General features: G+C 38.8%; 1 protein-coding gene across 5 annotated transcripts in view; it reads left to right on the forward strand.

Moving 5' to 3' along the window:
• Positions 1 to 23,085, forward strand: part of MAGI2 (membrane associated guanylate kinase, WW and PDZ domain containing 2) — an 815,351-nt gene that overhangs the window by 725,601 nt on the left and 66,665 nt on the right. For 4 of the 5 annotated variants that reach the window (XM_086609697.1, XM_086609698.1, XM_086609699.1 and 1 more), the window contains one exon: positions 18,651 to 18,742. In XM_086609697.1, the coding sequence (XP_086465823.1) occupies positions 18,651 to 18,742 (92 nt within the window). Of the gene's footprint in view, positions 1 to 13,102; positions 13,145 to 18,650; positions 18,743 to 23,085 lie in introns of all 5 variants that reach the window. The other variant, XM_086609701.1, reaches the window with a different exon arrangement.

Consider the following 23,085-nt stretch of genomic DNA (forward strand, 5'->3'; position numbering starts at 1 on the left):
AACAGGCTGCCCAGGGAAGTGGTGATGTCACCATCCCTGGAGGTGTTTGAAAGACATGTAGATGTGGTATTTAGGGAACTGGTTTGGTGGGAATTGGAAGTTTTAGGTTAACAGTTGGACTTGATGATCTTAAAGGTCCTTTCCAACCTAAAAGATTCTGTGATTCTATGATTCTACATTATTGTCCCAGACACTTGATTGATGCCGCTATTTCTTGCCTTAGCCCTTTACTTACAGCATCAGCATCTTCTGTTTGGCTTTGGTGTTTCCAGTCCCCAGCAGGATGGATGTGCTGAAGGAACACCAGGGTTTGTTTTACATCAACTCTAAGTTAACTCTAACTTAGTTCCTGAATTGCATCTCAGATTCCTCAATTCTTTGCCACTGTGGCCAGTGCCACCACCTTCTGCCACTCTGCTCCATTTAATGGAACTTCTTTCAGTAGAGATTGTCACCTTAAAACTCACTTTCCATACTCCTGACCTTTTTTCGTTTTTTGTTTTTTTTTTTCCTTTGATAGGTGCCAGAAATTAAGATCTCAAGTTTAAATCTAAGTACTTAAATTACTAGCTTTTTTCAGCAACACCAAGTATCTTATTCCCCCTAAAAATGAATTTGAGAACTTATGTTAGATATCGTATAAAAAGTATTTCACCTTCAATTATAAACTGTTAGGTGTAGCAACTGAGCTTGCCAGTGTATTTACAAACACTATGTAACCCATGCTGGCTGCTATTCTTTACTAAAGTAGCATCTTCCTCTGCTCCAGATGTAGTTCTTAATTGGACACAGTACTCAAGACAAAGCACAATCAACGGCTATGGTTTTTAAAACTTTAAAACTATTTGAAGTATGGATCAGGGTACAGTGTGGAGCGGGCCAGAAAGGTTTGAATGACGTAGGACTAGATTTGAACAAACTGGAAATATTTTCAGACATCTCTCCTCTGTTTTTCCCTTTCCCTTTCCCTTTCCTTTGTGCATTAAGGGCTAGAGTGACAAATAAATGGAAAGATTTGGCAGAACTGAGATGGTATTCCCCAAAGTGCTGGGATTTGGGACTATAAACAGAAATTAAAGAAGAAAGAAACAATTATGTAGTTAACAAGGGTTTTATCTAGTTCAACACCTCTATTGAATATGTTCTTGACTTCATATACTGCTTTAAGGAAAGGAAAGCCCTTTGCAAATAACTGTGTCTCTTACAGGTAGTTTCTGGAAGTGAAATATATTAGCAAAGATCTGCACTTTCCATTCAGCAGAGTCAGAACCATCTTTTGTGGATAAACCCATCAATCCAGGAGTGGAAAAGCACACATTACAGACTTCCTGCATTGAAACAAATATCTTTGTAAGACAACTAAGAAAAGGTTATACATGCCATATGGATACATATGTGTATCCCTGGGGTGGGGGAGTGAGCAACTGTGTAGGGTTTGGTTGCCAGAGCAGCCTAATCCACAACAATATGGAACCATATACTGGATACATATTTATACAGCATCTGCTTTTGTCTTAATCCCCAATATGAAGAGTTCTATATTTACAGAATTACCCAAATAGTCTCAATGCATGTTTACACTTCATAAAACTGTGGGAATATAGATCTGACGTCAACTACCAAGACTGCCTTACACCCAAAAGACGGTATATTACATCAAAAGATATATTACACCATTCAATAAAAGAATTAAGTGATCCATTATTATTCATGGATGCCTTCTATGAGTGTCCTGCAAACTTCCTTGACCAACCTGAACTCCAGTCTTTTACTGATATAATCTGGTGCGTTCAGGATCATATGCTACACCAGGGGAAGAGTTGATAACTCATAGGTTTGGAGTTAAGCTGAAGCTTGTGTTTAAATGGTTTGATTGCATTTGAGTTCTGTCCAAGAGGCAACTGGAAACTGTACACAAGCCTTTTTCAACCAGTTGCATAAACAAGACAACAATTAAAAATCATGAAGCTGTTAGGCCCAAAACAAGAAAGTAAGGGATGAAAAGCAAGAGGGCAGTAACCACTTATTCCAGATTTTTATTCCAGATCAGGTGTCCTGATCTTCTAGCTAATCCTGAAAGCTTTAATTTGTTGCCTTCTGACGCTAGTATCCTTTGAACATTTTCTCTAAGCCTTGATTGCACAGTTCCCAACCAGATCTCTTTTGCACTCATTCATTTCCCTTGGTCATAAATAGCTGCCTCCAAACATCTCTGTTCTTGCTGACATTTTTGTTTCTTGAATGCCATAAGCACACATTTTAGCAAATTCAATTTGTCAGTCCCTTGATTGCTGTTGTTCTCTACATAGTGCTAGTGTTTCCTGAAGTGAGAGAAACAACAGTCAGGAAATCCATTACTGAGTCAAGAAATTGTCATCTAAATTGAGTATATGGAAGGGAGAGTTTCAAGATAATACACACTTAGTTTCCTAACATATGGAGGTGTCAGGTTGGTTATCTTTGGTAAAGACATTCCCTTAAAGTGCACACGAAAAGTTCAGCTACTTTGGATATTTTTAAGTACTTCTTATCTCAAAGCAAGTTTGCCTTATTTCCTGGCAAGACCAGAAAAGAAGGAGGTTCATCTTCCAAAAATAGTGCAAAGAAGCGAACAATCATGACCTGGAAAACTCAGAAAGAAAGAGGGAGTGTTAGGTTTTTGTTTCTCTCACAGTGAGACTCTGTTATTACACAGTTCATTTTCGTACTGCTGTAGCTCTGAATTTCTACAGATCCTTTTATCAGAGGATCTCACCACAGTCAGCACTCACCAGGATCTCATCAAAGCCTCCTGCTTCCCTGTCAGGGAGTTGCGCAACTTATGCATTGCAGTGTAGTTCTATGAGGAGCACAAGTGACAAGACTCGAAGCAGAGCAGGAATGAGACCTGAGGAGCCTGATTCACACGCTTTTGCTCTAGCTGCTAGGTACGCTCATCCCTACCTAATGATAGCAAGAAATGAGCTTCAAGCAGGAAGCCTCCATGAAAAAGGACGATTTTCATTCTACAGGAATGTTTTTCCACCTTAGGCTCATCAAGGACCTGTACTTCCCCTGTCCCTGGAAGTGTTCAAGGCCAGACTGGATGGGGCTTTGCACAACCTGGTGTAGTGGAGGGTTTCCCTGCCCATGGCAGGGAGATTGGAACTAGATGATCTTTGAGGTCCCTTCCAACCCTAACCATTCTATGATTCTATGACCCTGTGCAATAGGGAGATTTCAGTTTTTAACAATCACATGAATTACAAAGGACTACTGCTTCTGCAGTGGAAACAGTTTCGAAGAGGCAGTTCTACCAATACAGCTTGGAGAGAAATCAAATGATACATTAGTACAAAAGCAGAGTGGAACTCTATTTTGTAACTCATAGCTCCTTGGAAAATTGTCATAAATCAGCTGTTTCCTGTCAGCTCTTATGTGTTCATTGTCACCTGCCTCTGCTATCACTCATCAACTGTGTTCAATAGCTCCAAGTAGCCAAAAAGGAGTGTCAGGGTTTAGCCCAGCTGGCAACTAAACGCCACACAGCGGCTCGCTCACTTTACCCTACCTCTGGGGAATGGGGAAGAGAATTAAAGGGGAAAAGGGGAGGAGACTTATGGGTTGAGATAAGAACATTTTTTTAAATAAAAATAATAATAATGACAATAATAATATTTAAAGGTAATCATGATAAAATATTAAATAATAATATTAGATGTAAACATATATATACAAACAAGCGATGCACAGTATAATTGATCACCACTCAGTGACCAACTCCCATTCCGTCCTGGCATATGATCACAAAACAGATAAGTCCTGACATCACAATCCGGGACAGTGAGAGACCTGAAAAGAGAGTGAGAAAGAGAGAGAACTGTGAGAGACTAAGAGTCTGAGACAGAGACCTCTGAAGAGAATTCCAAACTTCCCAGTCCACCCTCATCTATATGCTGGGCATGACGCTGCATGATATGGAATACTCCATTGGCCAATTTGGCCCTCAATCTTATGTCTAAGTTCAAATCATAATGGAGTTGTGGCCCCTTTGTCCCGGCCATGCTCCCCCCCCGCCTGTTGTGCTCCTGCACACTGGCAAGAACACAGCAAGCTGAAATGTCCTTAATGTCTCAGCACCAACTATAAACATCAGTGCGCTATCAGCATTCCTCTCAAAACAAATCCCATTCTAAATGAAAACACAGAGCTCATCTAGATGCTAAAAAGGAAAACTAACTTTCCCAGTAAAAACCAGAACAAGAAGCATAAAGTGTTTCCAAAGTCTGATGAAGATTACATCATCCAAAACAGCTGCCTAAAAGTAAAAGTAGGGAAATTGTTTTCTTCTTCCTTTGTCTTTCCTTTGTGCAGCTATGTGTCTCTGTCTCTTTGCTGTTTTTTTTTGGGGGGGGGGAGGGTTCCCTCTCTTCTCCTCCCCTCCCTCCTTTTATTTCTTCTTCCTGGTGAAGAGAGACTGCCTAGCTTTCTACTATTACATTATTTTGCAAAGCCCAGAAATGGAGGAGAAGACCTGCTCAAATAACTGGATACTTTTTCCTTTTTCCATCCAACTATTAATTTTAGGCAAATCCTTTAACTCCTTTCTCCTTATGAAAACTCTTAGAGTGTGAGAGTGACTCTGCTGGCAACCATGGAAGTTAAAGACAGGAACTAGAAAACAGAACATCAGATCAGGAATTTCCTATTAATGAAAAAAATGATAAGATTTGATATGCACCACTTGTTATAGCTGTAACTGGAGCTCCACAGTTGTCACTGGGAGAACTCATTCTCCCAAATTTAACATTTTTGCCTTTATAAATTCTTTATGATTTCATATTTTATATTCAACTCTATTTATTGTAAATACACAGTTTATAACAAACTTTGTTGAGAGACCTGTGTAGGCAAACATTAGTCAAATAGGAGACACAAATCTGTTGGGAATCGTAATGCTATTATATTTATTTAGTTATAAAATATATAATAGAAATTTGGTTTTATATTCCTCTAAAGAAAGCAGCACAATAAAACATCCTTTTTACAGCAATTAGGTTACATTTGTCCTTCAGGTAGTGTGGTAGTCCAAGACTGGTGATGTGACACAGAAATGCCAGTAGGAAGAATGAGATAAACCAGTGATAAGCTCTCAGTAAAGTGAAATCTGAACAATTACAGTTCCACCGTTTACTGGAAGGACAAAGGTTCCTTCCTTCAAAGTCTCCCATGTTATTTTCTCCTCTGACCATGGTATCATGAATTTCTCGAGTTCCTTTCATATCCATCAGCTCTCTTATGCATTGTAATTTTTTTTTTGCTACCAGAGAGTTAGACAAATTGGAAAAGAACCAAAAAGCAAAGTCCACCAACAGCTGTGAAATATGTAAATAGGAAATGTATTAGCATAATGCATTATTAGCCTTCGTAAAATAAGGGTGTTTTCTTATGCAGACTTATGAATACATTTCTCTAAGGGTCACAGACAAGCATTTCAGTACATCTTCACAGGCTACATTTCCTCTGGAATATCACTGCAGGTAGTCAGCACAGATGTGTGCTAAAGTATCAGCAATAGGAAAATTTGTCAGACAGCATTACACTCACTCATAATGTGTAACTTTGAAAATACCATTCTTACGGAAAAATACTACGGCCATTAGGGTTTCCTAAATTTGATACTCATAGAACAGGAAAAAAAAAATATTATGTATATGGAACTGAATGCATTATCACCTGAGGAGGTCTAGGGCATAGTCTACAGCTAAGCAGAATTTTCTTGTCTGTGCTTGTTGGCTGAAGATCTACATAGTTACAGTCTTAAAAATCTAAGGAATTTTTTTACATGATTGTAACTGCAATTTTTTCAGGTAGTATTTTCCTGACAAAAATTTTGCCTCTAACAATTTTTCACATTTTTGCTCATCTCTAGTCTAAAAAAATTCACATTTTGGTTACAGTGGCTTAAAAAGATATATATATGTGTGCATGTATACTATGTGCATGTAACACTATGATAGTGTTAAATACATAGTATTCTGAAGTACTATATAAAGGGTATTTTTGGTATGGGTGAAGGATTTGGGACTATAAATTCAGAAATTAGATTCTAGTTTCAAATCTTCCTTGAGCTTAGTTTGCCATATCTTTCAATATTTCTGTTCACCAATTACTGCCCTTTATATCAGTAAGACATGCCTGCCTTCACTTAGTAAATAAAAGAGAGTTGGGAAATTACTAATTATTATGTATTATCATCAAGCTACTTCTTGACCTAAAGTATGAGGAATTGAGTTATAGAAAGGCAATTTCTCAAAGTAATTTCCAAACAGCAAGGTGGTTGTTTTCCTTGCATCTATCACTACCCCAAGCAACAGCATAGAGAAGGTATGAGAACTTACATTAGTAAAGGAACATAATGCTTTTGTTTTTTTAAATAAGAGATGATACATAACAAAAGGAGAGGAGATTTAGCAGACCAAAGTCAAATAATTTTATACTGTTCATCACTGCAGAAAGTTACTTGCCATGACAAAATGGATTTGTTAGTTATAAGAACTGACAGTGAAACTGAAAGCATTTTCAGACAGAGTTATGAGAATATCGTCATCATAGTACTGTGGATGTTAAGTGATTTTGATTGCTAGATTGCAAAGTAGGTCCCAAACAATCTATGCTAATAAGAAGTGTCAGTTTTACAAGTGATGGTGGTATTAAAGATGCAGTATTCCTTTCTCTTGAACAATTTACACTTTACTAAAAGGCATACAAATAGATTTGCATCTGCGAAGTGGTAGGATGTGCTTAATAAGTCAAAGTAATAATTTAAGAAAACTGACTTGCAAGCATTGGGGAATTGGTCATAGGTGCATGAGACCAATAGGAACTGCAATGCTTATGTGCTTTCTCTCTGCTTTGGAAAGGACATGGCAGCATGATAATATTCATTCTACTCATTGTAAAACTCCTGTCTACCTAAAGCAATGCTAGGACTGAGATGATGAAATAGAAATGTTTCCTAGCGCTAATTTTGTTCCATGTATTTAGCATTCAGAAAAGTATGATCCAGAAAACAACGAAGTATGGACAATAAATATTATCATCCCTATCTTTCATCAGCATAATTCTTTCTCCAGAGAATACCAGTGACTCCATTGGTGCAAACAAGAATACCCTCAGTCATGTAGTAGGTGAATTGTGCTCCTAGGATGTGTCTTGACAGCAAAGAAGCCTAGTATTTTCTCCATTGGTTTTCATTAAGTCTGGATTGTGTCCCAGGTCTTGTTTATTGCTATCTGTTTTCACAAATATTTTGCAGCTTTCTGTTTCAAAATCAGGATTGTAATTTATTTTAAATGAAACATGAAGCCAGATGTGCAAGCTTTTTATTATTCTGTCTTCTAAAAGCAAAGTTAACCTTGGCTTTGCATTCATCTGGCATGGAAAATATCTTGATGTATAGCAAGACCCTTTGAAATGCACAGCTGCATCCTAGTTCTCCAGAGCACACAGAGTAGTTCCGATGGTAGAGACTTATTTCAGCTACAGTTATATGCAAGTACCAGTTCAGAAGAAGTCTTCGTAGTTTTACTTTCGTGCTTCTACTTTCTAGAACAGGTTAACGGAACTAAAAACTTAATGCAATGAATTTACCAAGTATTTAATTATTCATTCGAGCTCTACTTTGTAACTATTTCATTCCTCTCTCACCTAAAAGACTACAACTGCTCATGACAATGCAGCTGCAGAAGTTCAACCAAAAAGGCTTTATATGGAGAATACACAAACCTTATGTCAACATTTTAAGACTTTCTGCACTTTGAATGTCTGTTCATGATGACAGTGTTGGGTAGTCTGGTCTCTTTGTCCTGGTCTCTCTAAATGTGCCTTCTGCTGCCTCAGTTCCTGAGAGGTAGAGGCAGGAGATTTAACTTAGCAAAAGTTTAAAAAAAGCCAAAATGAATTTAACAATAAGTAAATAGAAAGTTTCAAATTGCCTGGCATAAAAGTTAGTTTCCTATAAAAACTAATTGACAGTTTTTTATAAAACAGAGCTTGCTAGAGTCTCTCAGTACTTTGGCAAAATTATCAGTTCAGTCAGTTTGTCCTTGAGAGATTCAAGGCACCAGGACATGCACAAATGATGCATGTTCTGCTTGGCTGAGGATCCATCCCAGCAGTCCTTCCTCTTCAGTTGGACGTTGCTGTTCTGTAGGGTCTCTGAGCCCAAAAGTATGCAAGTTTTGAAAAGAACTACCTATATCTCTGTGTTTGACATAGGAAGATGTTGCTAATTAAGTCCCTTCTCATATGTGAAATGTTCTTCACAGATCTTTCCTCTTTCAAAGTTTTCTACTAGTTGCCTAACACATGAGCACAGCTATTTAGAAGTTATATTGTTTTTCAAAATGCCAGTGACATAATTACAAATATCCTGTATTACACACAGAGCCAGACTGCTGACAGCAGATTCTTCCTAAAATGAACATTGCTTTGCTGTATTTTCCAAAAATACAGGTCTGCACTTAGATTTATCTTTCATACGTTTAGGAAGTTTAAGACTCAATTTAACACGTTCAGCATAGCAATGTTCCAAGTTTCGTATGTGTGAATTTCTAAACTACAACGAAAACAAATGGCAGATGTTGGATGGTTGAGTATGAGATAATAAATAACACCATGAGAGACTATATCTATGAAGTTCTGCAAGGCAAAGAAAATACATCTATTCAAGGAATAAAAGCCAGTGCAGATTTAATGAGATTAGCTTTGAAGGAAACTATCCTATTGACAGGCACTTTTGCTTGACCACAAATAATAGTTTACAAAAAGATACTGCTAACTTACTTGAGATATGTGGCTATCTTAACATAGCAAGTTGTTCATTAGTTTGTCACAATTTGAGCATGGCTGTGCTTTTCACTTTGCTGCTTGAGGCCAATTCAAGGCATATTAGGGTGACTGCAAGCAGAAATGGAAAAACAGAATGAACCAATGTTACAGCAACTCAAAAGAGGAATTCTAGCTGGATGACCAACAGAAAAGCCTTGAGTCCTTACAAACCTAAAAGCTTTCTAACACTATCAAGATGAGATTGCTTTCTCTACATTAAAATCATTCTGTCTCTTTTAAGAATTCCATTAAAATCTTGAAAGAAGATGAGTAAAAAAAATCATTTCTCCAAGTTTGCAGTGGAGCAGCATCAGTTTCAAAGGTCCTGGTTTTCATTAGTTGTGCTGGTGGAATAATTTACATTTAGATAGGATCTCTCATCTTGCAGGATCCCACATTACTTTGCAAAATGTGAAGTGTGTGAAGGAATTACCTCCTTTAACCATGAAAGTAAAAAGACGTGCAGCCATCTGTAAACTGAAACACCATAGCCCACAACACAACTCCTAGCACAGCAGGTGAACATAAATACTCCAGGAACACCAAATCCAAAGAGATGTTCTTATCCAGTGGAATCTCTAGACTGTATTATAGGTAAACATGGTAGCAGTCATCTGAATTTCAGGAGGTCGTGGCTGTTATGTAGATACTCTTACCAAAAAAGTCATAAGACATTCAGTGGCCTCCATCTCTACTTTGGGGAAAATGTCTTTGCCCTAGACCATAATTTCAGTACTGACTCGAGTGAACTGTGAATTACTCAGCTGCTACCATTGCAGTCCATGCTTCCTTTAAGAAGCATTCCACCAGAAGGCAGGTAGCTTTAGTCCAGACTCTTTCAAAGTAGGAAGGAGCTGCCCACAGAGGAAATGCTATCTATTGCAATCTCCTCATCCACGTAATTCCAGAAGGCTTAGCCAAAATTGCTGTCCTCCAGTGCGTTCTCTGGCTTCTTTGTGCCTCGAACTACCTACTTACAGCATTAAATCCACTCCTGTCTTCCTTCTATCTCAGGAAGATAGTATATACTCATATGTTGCATCACTGTCCTACAGATGCTGATGTGACAGACCTTATCCCATTCATATCTTGAAATATGCATGGTGTGATATTCTGGTTAAGAGTCACATGAACGAGTTATTGCTTTATTTACCTTTTTGTTGTTGATAGGCCAACTGAAATCACCTCTCTTTTGGGATGTTGTGCAATTCACTCTGGATGCTGCGGAGATAATAAAACAGAAATTCTTAATCAGAACATTTCAAAATCAGCAAAGAAAGTGTGACAGTGTATTCAGCTATGGACTTGTTCCAGATTCTGTTAATGCCAGCAAAGTAGTTATATATGAAAACAAATCAGTTATTTGCTGCATTTCATCTAGTGAAATGCAAATACTTTGAAACTACCTGCATGAAAAGTAGGTTAAATGGGTTTACCTGCATTTGCCTTCAAATACAACCATTGGTTGCTATTGGCAATATGCATCCTTCTAGCAAAATCTTGCTTTTCTTCAAGATAAATGACATTTTGCAATTGAGTTGAGTAAAAGCAGTAGTCAAGTCATCTAAACACAGCCATTAAACTTTCCCTTCCATTGCTGTACTTGAATACGCACAAATATTGTCACTAACTTTCAAAACTTTAAACACACTAATGATTTTATCTTCATCATAACCTATGTTATGTTAAAGGAACATTACCATCTTACCATCTGTTTCACTTTGCGTAGAAATGAACAGGGAGGTCTACATCTAGCAGGAATACATATATGTACCACTTAGGAAGAGGAGCGCTGCTGGATCTTATTCTCACTAATAAGGAGGGTCTGGTTGAAGCGCTGAAGGTCGAGGGTTACCTTGGTTGTAGTGACCATGAAATGGTGGAGTTCAGGATCTCATGTAGGAAGGGAATACCTAGCAGAACTAGAACCCTGGACTTCAGTAGGGCCAACTTTGATCTTTTCAAACAATTGCTAGGAGAAATCTCATGGGACAGAGTACTAGAAGATAAAGGGGCCCAAGATAGTTGGTTAGTCTTCCGAACTCAAGACCAGTGCATCCCAACAGGTAGGAAGTCAAGAAAGGGTACCAAGAGACCTGCATGGTTAAATGAGGAACTGTTGGGCAAACTCAAGTAGAAAAAGAGAGTGTACAGATGATGGAAGGAAGGGCAGGCCACTTGGGAGGAATATAGGTCTGCTGTCAGAGGATGTAGGGAGGCAACTAGGAAAGCTAAGACCTCCTTGGAATTAAACCTTGCAAGAAAGGTCAAGGACAACAGAAAGGGCTTCTTCAAATATATTGCAGATAAAACTAACACTAGAGGCAATGTAGGCCCACTGGTGAATGAGGAGGGTGCCCTGGTGACAGAGGATAAGAAGAAAACAGAGTTACTGAATGCCTTCTTTGCCTCAGTCTGTGCCGCTGGAGGCTACCCTGATGAGCCTCGGAACCCTGAAGCTCCTGAGGAAGTCAGGATAGAGGAGGAGTATACCCTGGTTGATGAGGACTTGGTTAGGTACCAGTTAAACAACCTGGCCATCCATAAATCCATGGGTCCTGATGGGATGCGCCCGCGGGTGCTGAGGGAGCTGGCAGATGTCATTGCCAGGCCACTTGCCATCATCTTTGCTAAATCGTGGGGAATGGGAGAGGTGCCTGAGGACTGGAGGAAAGCAAATGTCACTCTGGTCTTCAAAAAGGGCAAGAAGGAAGACCCAGGTAACTATAGACCGGTCAGCCTCACCTCCATCCCTGGAAAGATAATGGAACAACTTATCCTTGGTGCTGTCTCTAGACATATCAAGAATAAGAGGGTCATTAGGGGCAGTCAACATGGACTCACTAAGAGGAAGTGTGCTTGACAAACATGATAGCCTTTTATGAGGACATCACCCAGTGGGTGGATGATGGTAGAGCAGTGGATGTGGTCTATCTTGACTTCAGTAAAGCATTAGACACAGTCTCCCATGGCATCCTCACAGCTAAACTGAGGAAGTGTGGTCTGGATGATCGGGTAGTGAGGTGAATTGTGAACTGGCTGAAGGATAGAAGCCAGAGAGTAGTGGCCAATGGGACAGAATCCAGTTGGAGGCCTGTATCCAGCGGAGTCCCTCAAGAGTCAGTACTGGGACCAATATTGTTCAACATATTCATCAATGACTTGGATGAGGGAATAGAGTGCATGGTCAGCAAGTTTGCTGATGACACTAAACTGGGAGGAGTGGCTGACACACCAGAAGGCTGTGTGGCCATTCAGAGAGACCTGGATAGGCTGGAGAGTTGGGCGACAAGAAATTTAATGAAATACAACAAGGGCAAGTGTAGGGTCTTGCATCTGGGTAAGAACAACCCCATGTACCAATACCAGTTGGGGACTGAACTGTTGGGGAACAGCATAGGGGAAAGGGACCTGGGGGTCGTGGTGTACAGCAGGATGACCATGAGCCAGCAATGTGCCCTTGTGGCCAAGAAGGCCAATGGCATCCTGGGGTGTATTAGAAGGGGTGTGGTTAGTAAGTCGAGAGAGGTTCTCCTCCCCCGATACTCTGCCCTGGTGAGGCCACATCTGGAATATTGTGTCCAGTTCTGGGCCCCTCAGTTCAAGAAGGACAAAGAACTGCTTGAGAGAGTCCAGCGCAGGGCCACAAAGATGATGAAGGGAGTGGAGCATCTCCCTTATGAGGAAAGGCTGAAGGAGCTGGGTCTCTTTAGCTTGGAGAAGAGGAGACTGAGGGGGGACCTCATTAATGTTTATAAATCTGTAAAGGATGACGGTCATGAGGATGGAGCCAGGCTCTTCTCACTGGCATCCAATGATAGGACAAGGGGAAATGGATATAAGCTGGAACATTGGAGGTTCCGCTTAAACATGAGGAAGAACTTCTTCCCAGTAAGGGTAACAGAACACTGGAACAGGCTGCCCAGAGAGGTTGTGGAGTCTCCTTCTCTGGAGATGTTCAAAACCCGCCTGGACGCGTTCTTGTGTGATCTGATCTAGGTGGTCCTGCTCTGGCAGGAGGAGTGGACTAGATGATCCTTTGAGGTCCCTTCCAATCCCTAACATTGTGTGATTCTGTGAAGTCAGGAAGGAAGGGAGGAGGAAAACAAACCTGCAATAAAAAGTAGAAATTACACTTCAGCAACTCAAAACACAGCAGAGAAAATGATGCTGCATCTTTAAATAACTTGAGAAATGTATTTCATCTTTAATTCCCCGTTTTCCTATTCAGAACAAGTGCTGCCCAGGACTGGTTTTCGAGCGGATTCCTCTGGCAAGTATTCTTCAGCCTTCATTGTTCTATAAACTAATTGTCCTTCATTTTATGTTTTAGTTATTCTTCTTTCTTTAATCATTTATCTAGATAACGGCCAGTTACGACTGCCCAGTCACCATTTTGTTTTTGTATGAGCTTTGTGGGGTTATAGAATGCTAAATATAAATCTTTTTATGATAGGTTTGCATTTTGAGCAAGGAAAAGTATTTCTTTTTCCTCAGCCAGTCTTTGTATATGTTTAATGGTGTTTTACATGTGCTTTCATACATTAGTGCTCACTCTTTAACATAAAAATGTATCTCTATAGCTCATGCCCAAACCTAAGCTTAAGGTATATTTTGTGTAAAACTGAAATTAATTCAATATTCATTTGCAAAAGAACAGAACTGATGTATTATGCAGACCCACCCATTCCTTGCTCCCATATATGTATATTTTTCTGTAAAAACCTAAAACCAAAAACTTTCAAAACCAGAAGCTCTTTCAGGTGTTTGAATCAACATCAGCCTTGTAAAGTGGCAATGGATTTCTTAAAAACCAGCAATACTTGATTTCCTGATGTGATCATGTTAAGTGAACAGTTAAAACAGGCATCCCATACAAAAAAAAAGGCTGTTTCGACAATCTCATTAAAGTCTTTTCTAGTTCTACATAGGTCGGACAGAAATCCTGAATGAAATATGATCTTTTTGCATACCCCAGTAGGGTTTATGTGTTTAACAACTCTGTTAGCATGCCAGTTCTTTTTTTTTTACTGATTTTTATACTGAAGTCTTTATTTTCCAGCTTTTCCTCTCTATAAATATCAAGGGGAAATATGTATGTTTTTTTAAAAAGCTCTTCATGTTGGAGATCAGCAGACTAATGACTGTTTTCAAGCTTTTCACATCTTTCAAGAGCATCTGAAACTCAGATAAAAAGTTATTGTAGGTTTGTGTCAATCACAATTCACAATTCACAATAATGAATTATATGGAACAAAAATCTTCACCATGTTCAGCAAAGGAGTCCAAATTAATTTTTATTTTTAGCAGGAAAGCTAAGTAACTCAGAAAGACTGTAAAATTATTACAACAAAGCTTTTCATCCTTGATTTAATTGCAATATAGAAGAGATTTGATTTAAAAAAAAAAAAAATCAACATTTACAACATCATCTCAAATACCAGGTTTATCACTATAAAATTCACATAGCACTTGTGCAACTTGACTCATACAGAAAATTAATTAATAATCTTTAGAGATGTATTTTCTCTACATACTTTTAAAAAACAATTGCATGTAGGCTCGTAAATGTGTAATTCACCTAGGAATTCATACGAATGCAGCACAGAATGTAGCTGAGATTTGATACTCACATCTTCACTTGTGAGATCTCACTATTGTTCAGTAACAATCTATTCTGGTACCTTTACCTTTAAAGCAAATTCCCCATCGTCCAGGAGCCAGAAAGCAGGATTTCCCAATACTCTTTACCATCCTCACTGTGCGGCAATGATCAGATCACAGCTTGTCCAATATCATTCTCAAATTCATGGTGGAGCCAGCTGGTTTTGTAATCTAGAAAAGTGAAATGGGTTTTTTTCTCTTCTTGGCCAAATGATCAGTTAAGAACTGATCAAACACAAAAAGCAGAAACAAAAATGCTGTAACTATAAAAAAAAGGCAGTGAAGTTACTAGCAGGCAAATCTGAAGTTCTTTTTCTGATACAAATGTGCAGAGAGGCTATGGAGAGCAAGGAACATTGTCATTCTTGCACAGAATACCCGTAGGACACAATCAGAAATATCGACTTTAAGTTGAAACTCTCCTCTCGCTGAAACTGGTAGGAGATGGGACATTCAGGTGTATTAAGTTGACTGGAAGGAAGAACACTGTGCAAAAGACTATTTTAATTCAGTCTTGTCTTGACTCCCGTGTCTGCAAACCAATTCATTTCTTCTTATTTGGCATGAACCACAAGGTGCTAATCTAGCTTACAAAGAGAAAAAGAAGGCACATTTTCCATAATGAAGTTATATTAACCAAGAGTTTGCAGTATATTGCAAGGCACAGGAGCATCATTTTTCTGTAAGTATAGGTAATTTTCTTTGTATGATCAACTGAAAATCTGCTACAGCAAGAATAGGCAAAATTTAGTTTGTCTAACAATCCTTTCTGAGGAAAAAAAGTATCAGAATCATAAAAAAGCAGGCATTGAAGAAATACCAGATGAAATGTAATCACTTATATGGGTAAGAGCACTTGATCAATGTACATTCAGGAATATTGAAACTACTTGTTTAAAATAATAGCAACGACTTTTAGCAAATCTACCAAGCATAAGCTCCTGTAGTTAAAAATACACAATAGTGAACAACTTACCTGTCTTTAAGAAACAGGAAAAAAGGCATTTCATCATCAGCAAGACTTCAGAACATATTTTTGATTAAAGACTGACTGCTGATATGGAGATAAACTGAGACCTAATACAAAAGGAATTTACCAAAAGCTGGTTGTGTCAGTGACCTGGTAACTGATTTTTTGCACCAAACAAGCAATCATGTTTAATGAATCTAGACTTCACCTAGGCATCTTGCAAAATTCCAGTTATAATTGAAGCACTTCCATGTTAGCCTGGAGAAGACAATGCTTAGCACAAAATGTAAAGGGGAATGGCTAGAAAGAGGATAGGTGATTATACTAAAAGAAATTTTCTGGACTGAAGGGATAATATTAGTGGAGACCCTTGCAATAAGTCTTCTGTGTTACTTTCATTAATGACCTAAGCACAAAAACTGAGGGTGGAAATCAGATCCACGTTCAGACATGTAACTTCAGGTATCTATGGTGTAGTTGTCTCCGGACGAATGGAGAGCTGGCCAGTGCAGCTAATGGAGTCATATCATACCAAGCATGGAAGCTGAAACAGCGAGCAACAGCAGTGGAAGAAATACTCCTTAAGTATACCAGTCAGTTGCTAGAGATAATATGATGTTACTGTGAAAAAGTAAGTTAAATCATGGGGTGCAATCCATCAGTGAAATGCTGAATGAGGCAGCTGACCTAGTGACAAAGACTACAAACAAGCTTAGGCATCCAGTGTCCTCTTTACTGGTAAGGTCCGTGTCCTGTTTGCTTGCGGAGGCTTGCAGCAGCAGGGAGTTGGACTAGATGACCCAGAGATCCTTTCTGGTCTCATGTTTTGTTTCTTTGGTGGGAGAGAAAAGAACATTATTTTTTAAAAGCAGTTTTCAGTGACCTGGTAAGAGTTGGCAGAGAATGGACTCCACAGACTTCCAGCTCTTTGGGAAGGAAGGCTCTTCTGAGCAAGGGTGATGGCATAGTCAGTTAATCCAAAGACTTCCAAACTGTGTTAGAGCTCATAGACAAGTATGACCATATGCAGTATTTTTAGCCTAAACCTTTTCATGGTCAACCTGGCTTACCTGTTCCATTCTAAACGGATATAAAAACAGCCTCTTTAAAAAAAAAAAAAAAATAGTACCCCTTATTTTGGAGTCTGGTGCTGACATTGGTTTGGATCAACTTTGTCAATGTACGTGTTTGAGGGATGTTTTCATCTCAGTGTGCCAGAACATGTATTCTCCACAACTTGACATTCTTATACTTGCCTAATGTATTCCCAGCTGTGCATATTCATTCATGTGTGTGCAAATAAAGGTAACGCTTGGATTGTGACAGACTGCTGGAAATAGTGCCTTTGAGCATTAGACCTGGACTGTAAATGGTGATCCTACTGTGTCTATGTACAAAGCCCTCTCCCTAGTACTGAACCCCGTCCTTGTTACACTTAGGCACAGTAAATCAGATAAAGATTAGGTACCGCTTTCATCCTAAAATTCTTTTGCCTCTCACAACTTTGAAACAACTTTTACATTGAGTTAACATACTGTACATACACAAACTTTATTTGTTCTTTTATTCACTATTGAGATACTTATCAAATAAATTGAAAATCAGGATAATAAGTCATTAGGATCTGTTTGGGTTTGTCTTCTAAATACATGAGAAGCAAGTTGGTAGAGAAGGGTAATAGTTTTATTTTACCAACTGAAATATTTGTGATTCAGTGTCACTCATACCAATACGCATTGCAGAAACTGTGCACTGTGCTGTTGTCTAAAGAGGATTTTCATTGCACAGTCAGAGTATAGAGCCACTGCATGTAGTTCTGTGTCTCTGTCTTTGCAAGACCTGACTAAAACTGAATCAGCTTCAATCCCAGACTAAAACTGAGATCTGCCCCTCTGCAGTTTGTGTGTTGTCCACTGATGAGTCTGGAGGGGATCTGTAAACAAGGGTTGCTGAAGTACTGTGTTTCAGCCATCTGTACTCCTTCCTCTCCTGAGGAAACAAGGCACAACTGGAGACACTATGAACAGTTTGCTGAAATAAATCCACTCATCCCTTTTGGTCTTTTGGGGCTGACAACAAGCTGGCATTGGCCAAAAGCTGTCACAATTGATAGGCCAGAGTGCAATCTGTATGAAAGACTGTTCCTGTTAATCACGGTCCTGCTTTAGGCGATGAGCCTAAAGCATCTCTGAACATTCAGACAAAGCAGTCGTCTGAAACAGACAATTTCTTAGTCCTCTGACTCTTTTACTGTTTTACTTCGTACTTTCTGATTTTTTTTTTTTTTTTCAAAATGTCTCTTTTCTATTTTGAGGGCATCAAGACCCAAAACAATGAGGTCTCTCAAATGACACTAAAGACACTTTTATAAGAAACTGACTTTTAAAAAACATTACGTTCCTGAACTGATGTGTTCCAGGGCAGAATATATGTTTACAGGCAAGTTATACAGGCATATGGAAGCACTATTGTAGTGATTCAGGAAGCTGTTGAGACGTTAATTGAGTAGCATTAAGGAGTTCAAGTTAATGATGTTAGCTTTCAATTTAAATCCTAAGACTCAGAGGCTTATAATGATAGCTTTCGTTAAAAGTCTTTGTTGAGGGTGTTACCTGAAAGTGGAGTACTTAAGAGCCACATTACATAAAAAGACATACAGCTTTATATCTGTGTGTGAAACTAAAATGGCCTGTAATGGTTATTCATCTTTTCTAAGTTGGACTGATAATTTTTCTATGCATCTTTATCTCCCATTTCAGTTTATTCTCTTTAGGTTTTAATGAACTGCAAGGAAAATACAAATTAAATGCCAGAGGTGGATGAACAGCAGTATATTATGCAGTCAGTTGTAGGAAGAAGGCACCGTTGTAACCTCTATTTTGGACAGACTTTTCCAGTACTGTTCTGTGAATGTGTTCTAGCTTGGTTTAGTGTATTCTACCGAACATAATCATCCTCCAAGATACCTACATTTTCAAGTCTCTTTCTTGTCTGTGTACAACACATTGTGTCGCATTTGTTTCCACCAGCTCTAACCAGGATGCCATTAGTCATGTGCAATGAACACGAGGTGGGAGGGAGGATGGTGCAAATTCTCAAGACAAAGCCAGAATGCTTTGCTCAGTGGAATTTACCTTTAAATCAGGTCCTGATTACAAGGAGCTGGATGTTCACCTTCGGAGAATGGAGTCTGGATTTGGCTTCAGGATCCTGGGAGGAGACGAGCCTGGACAGCCTGTGAGTTATTTCTTCCTGACTTTCCTTTTTATAGCTCTGAAAAATATTACTACATAGGTCAGAAAAATATTACTATGGCTGAACCCAAATGAACACCATGTTAAGGATATAAGTAAAAAAAGTTTTTTATTCATCCATAGGAAAAGACAGAACTCTCAGGTTGTCCACATCTAAAAGACATCACAGTAAATTAAGTTAGAATCAGAAGGAATTAAGTTAGAAACAGGGCATCATTCAGCCTTTTACAGCATTTTTTAACCCTGACATTCCTAAACCAAGTTTAAGCAAAAGACTTTAAAATTCAGATTATGTAAGACTATGCATAACTATGTTCAGTGTAGGCAAAATATATTAGGTTAAAAGACATTGTTGGCAATGCAGTTTATTTCCAGAAACACTGAAGGCCTCAGCAGGGAGAGGTAGTCCATGTTCCATGTTAGATGACAACATCATGTGATGCATCAGGCATAAAAACGGTAGTTTTATACCATTAGGAGAGAGACATCCCCATAACTAAAATATCAGGCAACAAAACCAGCATAGATTCATTGCAGGTGAAATAAAATAGAAAATAAAACTTATATACAATTTTTTAAAGAAATGTGTATGTATTTTTGTAAATCAGCAATCTATATATATAAATACTATATTTTGGGAGGGCAGGCAGAATCGGTACTCTTTGAGAATAACTTTGGTGATGTAACTGTGGTTTGGCAGTGAGGACTAATTCCAAATTGATACTGATAATATTTTAATATCACAACCTTATATGTAATCTGAGCCCTGCGGCACCACATTTCTGAGATAATGTGTAACTAGTTCACAGATTTATATATTCTGTATTCAAATTCATACAAAATAATATAGCTGTCATTCAAGCATTAACATTAACCAACACATGGCTCTGGGAAATAAAGAAGCTCCTCTATTTTAAAATTGTCAACATCTGTCGAAGTACTGATAAATATTAATAGTTTACTGATGCCTCCTATAAAAAGAAACAAATGCAGTGTTCTAAAAAAGGTGCTTCAAGTACTGATTGAAATGCAGAGCCCTGATTTTAGAATAAGTGTCTTGGAATGGATTTTCAAAGCTAAGTAAGGTGTAGCTGTACAGAAGGACTTCAAAACAACACTGTTTCATCATCTACACTTGCAGTGTGCCTGAAGCCCCTCTGGCATCTTTCTTCCATGGAGCAAGTCCCAGCACACATAAAATGAGGCCACTGAGCCTTCCTCTGCATATTGTCCAGCTAAGCACTTTTCCTGTCCTTTCTGAATGGCCCAGTCAGTACAGGTTCTCAAAGCTCACCTGCTGGGTGAAACCAAAAAGGAAACCTATTAGGAGCTAGAGGAAATGTCCCATTTTATCAATTTATCCTGAAAAGAATGGATACTAGTGGAAGATTTGGAAATCTCCCCCTGCCTGCTTCCGGCTGTGGAGTCTAGTGGCACTTCTCACCTTCCAGGAAAGTGTCCCTGGCTACAAGGCTGCTCAGTATTCTGAGAAAGTCTCTCTTGGTCTCTTCTTTAGTGCTTTTTTCATTACAAATGGATAATTAAGTAGTCACAGACTGTGTCTGACTGGCTCTGCAGTTTGGAGGTTTATAACATTCTCATGGGGGAAAGTGCAGCTCAAATGCCTCATCTAAAAGATGATTATTTATATAAAATGGAATTATTTCAACCTAAAGGACTGTGAGAAAACTGGTTTAGAATACCTAATATTCCGATGGTTAAGAATAATGCCAGAGTTGTGGGAAACCTGAATTGATGTCTCTGCTCAGCAATTCAGTAGAGTGGGAATTTGGATACAAGTCCTTCACCTCCCAGCTACATGCATTATGCACTGAACTGTTACAGGGGCAGCAGCTCTTTACAGTTTCTTTTCAGCAACGGACTGACCTGGCTTTACTGTCCAAATCAAAAAGTCATAGCTGGATACCAAGTGCAGAGATAAGCACCTTGCTATTTTTGGAAAGCAGGATCAAAAATGCTGCCTCCAGTGAACCACTTCCTAAGATGCTTCACTGTCCTGCTGAACAATTGCTCTCAGCCTGCACACAGCCTCAAGGTTGCTATCTCTGTTTCAGGACTGGCAAATACAAAAGCATTTTCCCCTGGATGTATCAATCTGAAAGGCTTTATGTCTCCCCACAAACTATGTCTCAAAGTCCTCAGGAATGAGTAAGATCCTAGCTCCAGGCTGGTGATCCTACAAGGCAAAAAGGCACCTCCTTAGAGCTAGGTGTCACAGTGCTGAACTTCTCGATTCTCACTCCGTCTTTGTTGCCCATCTACTTGTTTTCACTGCTCAAATTCATCACTAATAGAGACGACAGATGCACTCCACTTTTTTTAGTTTCCATCTATTTTGTATTCAAACTACAAGCTTTCTTAATTCTGTTTTCTCTGCTCCACTGCTTCCCTGCTCCCCCATGGACAGCCCTCCTGCAGCCTCCCATTCCTTTCACCTCCAGAAAAGGAGAGGCAGCTTCTGTCTGTCCTCCAAACCCCTGCATTTCCTATGAAACAAGAACTGAGATGCTTTGAAATGTTTGTTTCAGCTCTCCTGCTGTGCAGTCAGGTAACACAGAACAAAAGGAAGCTTTCATTGCCTTTTGTCTTTGTGGTTTGGTTTCTAAAAAAGAATATGGATTCTTCAGCATAAGGCAATAAGTTTTTCAAAGAAGCAGAATCCACATAAAGTTTGTATAGAAGGTTAATACTGACAGTATAGAGGGACTGTAGCTTAGTTTCCTTCTAGTTATATCAGCTGCCTGGCACCACAGAAGGAGAAAGTGCTGCTGGACTATTCCACTTTCCATATTTGTAAACAAAAAGATGTTTTCCAAAGGAAAAACTTAAATTTATTTAGTAATTTCAAATTTTAAGACTGTGGGTAGTGCCAGTTCCAGTCGCCTCTTGAATCGCATGAGATCGTACCTCCACAGGTATCACATCTCCCAGTAACTTGAGGAGTCAGAGATAATCTGACTCCTATTACAGTGAATTATAATATCACTGAAAGGCTGCAAATATATGTGAATTGAGACTTTGCTAAAGTTGCAAATTGCTGTGCCAAAGCAAAGAAGTATTTTGGATACATTTGTGCAGCTCAAACTCAAAATCACGAGAACGTATACATAATTACACTAAGAGTTTCACCTTTTCAACACAGATTGACTGAGATCCTTCTCCAAAATGCCTGCAAGATGTATGTCTATATTCCTTTTTTGTGATCAATGCCAAGAAACAGACAGTTCTAAGACATAACAGATGTCCATAGAGCAGAACATTAGGATAATGCAAACCACACCTTAGGAGTTCCTATTTTTAGCAGTGATTAGACAGAGTTCAGAAGATTAGCTTGTGTTTAGACATCACAGATACTTCAAATTAGGTGAGATGAATCACACCTTTTAAGTGTATTACTTCAATTTTACTATGTGCCTGTGAAGCTACTGTGTTATATTCAGAGAAACTGAAATACAAAGTCAAAAAATTACCAAGTCACAAACAAACTATCAAAATAGATCAACATGTATGAGTTAATAGACCCAGGCTTCAATTTCAGATTATGCTCTGTCAATCTTCCTAATCCCAACATTTCTCATGTTTAATCTCAAGCAATAGGTGAAACTTTCCCTTTTCTCTACAGCACACTCTATTGCCGGCATATCGTCATTCTTTTCCTCACACATTCAAAGCAATCTCATGCCAGTATGAAACTGCATTGCAGAAGTAATATAATCCTGATAAATATTTTTCCAATTTGTCTTTTGCTTGTAGAATTTATAACTATTATGGAAACTACTCAGCCATGAAATGAGAGGAGATACTGGATAAGAAACAAGTTCAGACACAGAAAATGAAAAAGAAGGAAAATTAAGTTGTTCTTCCTATTAAACATATCAAATAACAGATATGGTGGCCATCATCTTGACAAACACATCTACCTGGAGTGTTTGAAGTAGGACTCTGCTGCTTATGTTAGGAGTCAGTTCCACCACTGAGATGAGTAATATGATCATGTACCACTGTGGACATCAGCAATAATTACTTAGTTACTCAAAACTAGAACGAGTTTTTGCACTTTGCTGTAGATAGTGATGACCTACCATGCTGTGAGCTGCATTTGTGTTACTCCAAAGGTTAAAGATACGCAAACTGTTCAATACTTTGGCAGCCAATTATAAAGAAACTGCAAATGCTCAGTAAAACTGCAGGAGGAAGGCAATGCCTACAATGTTCAGAGCTGCACAGGGTTATCACCTGTCTCTTCCCAAGAAAACTAGGAAAAAATTCGTACTCATATGAGATGCCCAAATGCAAAGGTTTTGA

This window comes from Tauraco erythrolophus, chromosome 4 (assembly GCF_009769465.1).
Source record: "Tauraco erythrolophus isolate bTauEry1 chromosome 4, bTauEry1.pri, whole genome shotgun sequence".
Taxonomy (NCBI): Eukaryota; Metazoa; Chordata; class Aves; order Musophagiformes; family Musophagidae; genus Tauraco; species Tauraco erythrolophus.